General features: G+C 37.5%; 1 protein-coding gene across 1 annotated transcript; it reads left to right on the top strand.

Moving 5' to 3' along the window:
• On the top strand, window positions 1,384-2,094 carry LOC109235521 (uncharacterized mitochondrial protein AtMg00810-like). Its single transcript, XM_019401675.1, has 2 exons — window positions 1,384-1,571; window positions 1,650-2,094. Exons 1-2 carry the CDS (start codon window positions 1,384-1,386, stop codon window positions 2,092-2,094), a joined length of 633 nt encoding a protein of 210 aa, XP_019257220.1.

Below are 2,352 nucleotides of genomic sequence, written 5' to 3'. Positions count from 1 at the left end.
CATCTTGATCTTTTCCTAAGGTGTTAACCTCTTCAAGGATAACCCGATCTCATACCAATTGATGTTTTAAGCGTCAATACCACATAAGAGGGGGGGGGGGTTGATTTGTGTGGTACCCAATTTTCGTAATAGAGGAACCTGGTTCTTCTAGGTGTTCCAACTACTACTGTTTGCGGAATAATAAACACTAAAAATAAAGAACACAGAGATTTTTACGTGGAAAACACCTGGCTCAAAAGGTAAAAAAAACCACGACCTACTACTCAGTAGGATTTTCCCAAACTTCCACTAAAATCACTGAGCCAAAACAACATTTACACAAACTCTTTGTAAGCCTAAGGATTAACTCTAATCCCGTTGTGGCGCACAGCCTCAACTGTTGCGATAACTTCAAGTTAACTCTAACTTCAACACTCTAGGTACCTAATACAATTGCTTCTATGAAAGCTGAAAGGAACAAAGTAAAATCACCTACAACAATTGAACTAGAATAAAAGATAGACACTAGGAATTGGTTCTTCTATCTCGTTCAAGTAGCTTCAGGAGTGCACACTCAATCACACATAAATTGCTTTGAAAAATCGCCTTGCTCTTTTGCTCTCAATTTAAGTTTAACTTCTGCTTATGTGCATTACCTGTAAAAGAGAATAACACTGACATTTAATAGGTTAGTAATCAGAGTTTGACTGGGATTCAGTTGCTGCTCTTCTATCATAGAAGAGTTCATGATGATCTCAAACTCTAACACTATATTCATCCTAGATTGTGTTCTCTTCATGTAAGGAGTCTTTCTCTCTTTATCCAATATTCAACCTTTTCGATCAGATCAGGAGATATTGTTGCTCGATCAATTAGACTTATCTCCTTCACGTGCATCTCACATGTACATATAGATCATGACTGTGCTTCACAAGATGGACCTGGTCCATGTCTGAGTTCTTTTGTCAATCTTCAAAACTTCACCTGTTCTTAGGCCAACATCTATGCACCTGTTGCCCACATGGAGACGATTCGTTTGCTGATCTCTTTGGCGGCGCAAATAAAGTGGAAGATCCATCAACTAGATGTCAAGCCAGCCTTCTTGAATGGCTATCTTGAAGAAGAAGTCTATATTGAACAACCATTGGGCTTCGTGGTCAAAAACCATGAAGATAAGGTGTTGTGGTTGAAGAAAGCTTTATATGGATTAAAGCAAGCCCCACGAGCATGGAATAGTTGCATCGAAATTTTTTTCAAGACAATGGATTTACTCGTTGTCTCCATGAATATGCTCTTTACCTTAAAGTTCATACTAATGGAGATATCATACTTGTTTGTCTTTATGTTGATGATCTTATTTTCACGGGCAATAACTCAAGTTTGTTTGAAACTTTTAAGAAAGATATGTCTCGTGAGTTCGAGATGACAGACGTAGGGCTCATGTCATACTACTTGGGCCTAGTAGTGAAGCAGATGGAGGATGGAATTTTTATCTCTGAAGAATGCTATAAAAAAGAGATATTGAAGAAGTTCAACATGCTCGATTGCAACCCTGTTAACATACGGATGGAGAGTGGGACAAAATTATCCAAGTTTGATAAAGGAGAAGAGGTGAATCCCACATTTTTCAAAAGTCTTGTGGGAAGTTTAAGGTACTTGACTTGTACCAGGCCAGATATACTCTTTGAAGTTGGAGTAGTATGCCGCTTCATGGAAGCTCCTATCTCTACTCATTTGAAAGTCACTCGAAGAATTCTTCGTTGCCTAAAAGGTACGATTGACTTTGGGTTATTTTATTCTTCTTCTAATAATTTTAACCTTATGGGATATTGTGATAGTGATTATGCGGGAGATATTGATGATAGAAAAAGTACAATTGGTTTTGTATTATTCTTGGGTGATTCTTTTATTTCTTGGAGTTCAAAGAAACAATCAGTGGTTACTCTCTCGACTTGTGAAGCAGAATATGTAGCAGCAACATCTTGTACGTGTCATGCTATTTGGCTGAGAAGATTATTGAAGAAGCTCAATTTGCCACAAATTGAAGCTACAGAGATTTGTATCGACAACAAATCCGCACAGACACTCGCGAAAAATCCAGTGTATCATGATTGAAGCAAGCATATAGATACAAGGTATCACTTTATCAGAGAAAGCATTGCCTAGAAGGAAGTCGAGCTCAAATATGTGAAGTCTCGTGATCAAGTTGCAGATATCTTCAGAAAGCCTCTCAAGTTTGAAGATTTCCATAGATTGAGATCAAGACTTGGAATGAAGAAGAAAAATCAAAATTAAGAGAGAGATTTGTGGGACCCATTTAAATAAAAAAAAGAAAATGAAGAAAACAAGTTGAATGGACGTCTGACAAAGTTG

Source organism: Nicotiana attenuata, chromosome 1 (genome assembly GCF_001879085.1).
Source record: "Nicotiana attenuata strain UT chromosome 1, NIATTr2, whole genome shotgun sequence".
NCBI lineage: Eukaryota > Viridiplantae > Streptophyta > Magnoliopsida > Solanales > Solanaceae > Nicotiana > Nicotiana attenuata.
Note: the sequence above shows the minus strand (reverse complement) of the source record. Positions and strands in the feature narration are given on the sequence as shown.

Bases quoted from the DNA above. Each gene is read 5' to 3' on its own strand.
- LOC109235521 (XM_019401675.1), top strand. From the start codon at position 1,384: ATGTCTCGTGAGTTCGAGATGACAGACGTAGGGCTCATGTCATACTAC. The intron at 1,572-1,649 runs GTTTGATAAAGG...GACTTGTACCAG, and splicing joins AGTGGGACAAAATTATCCAA to GCCAGATATACTCTTTGAAG.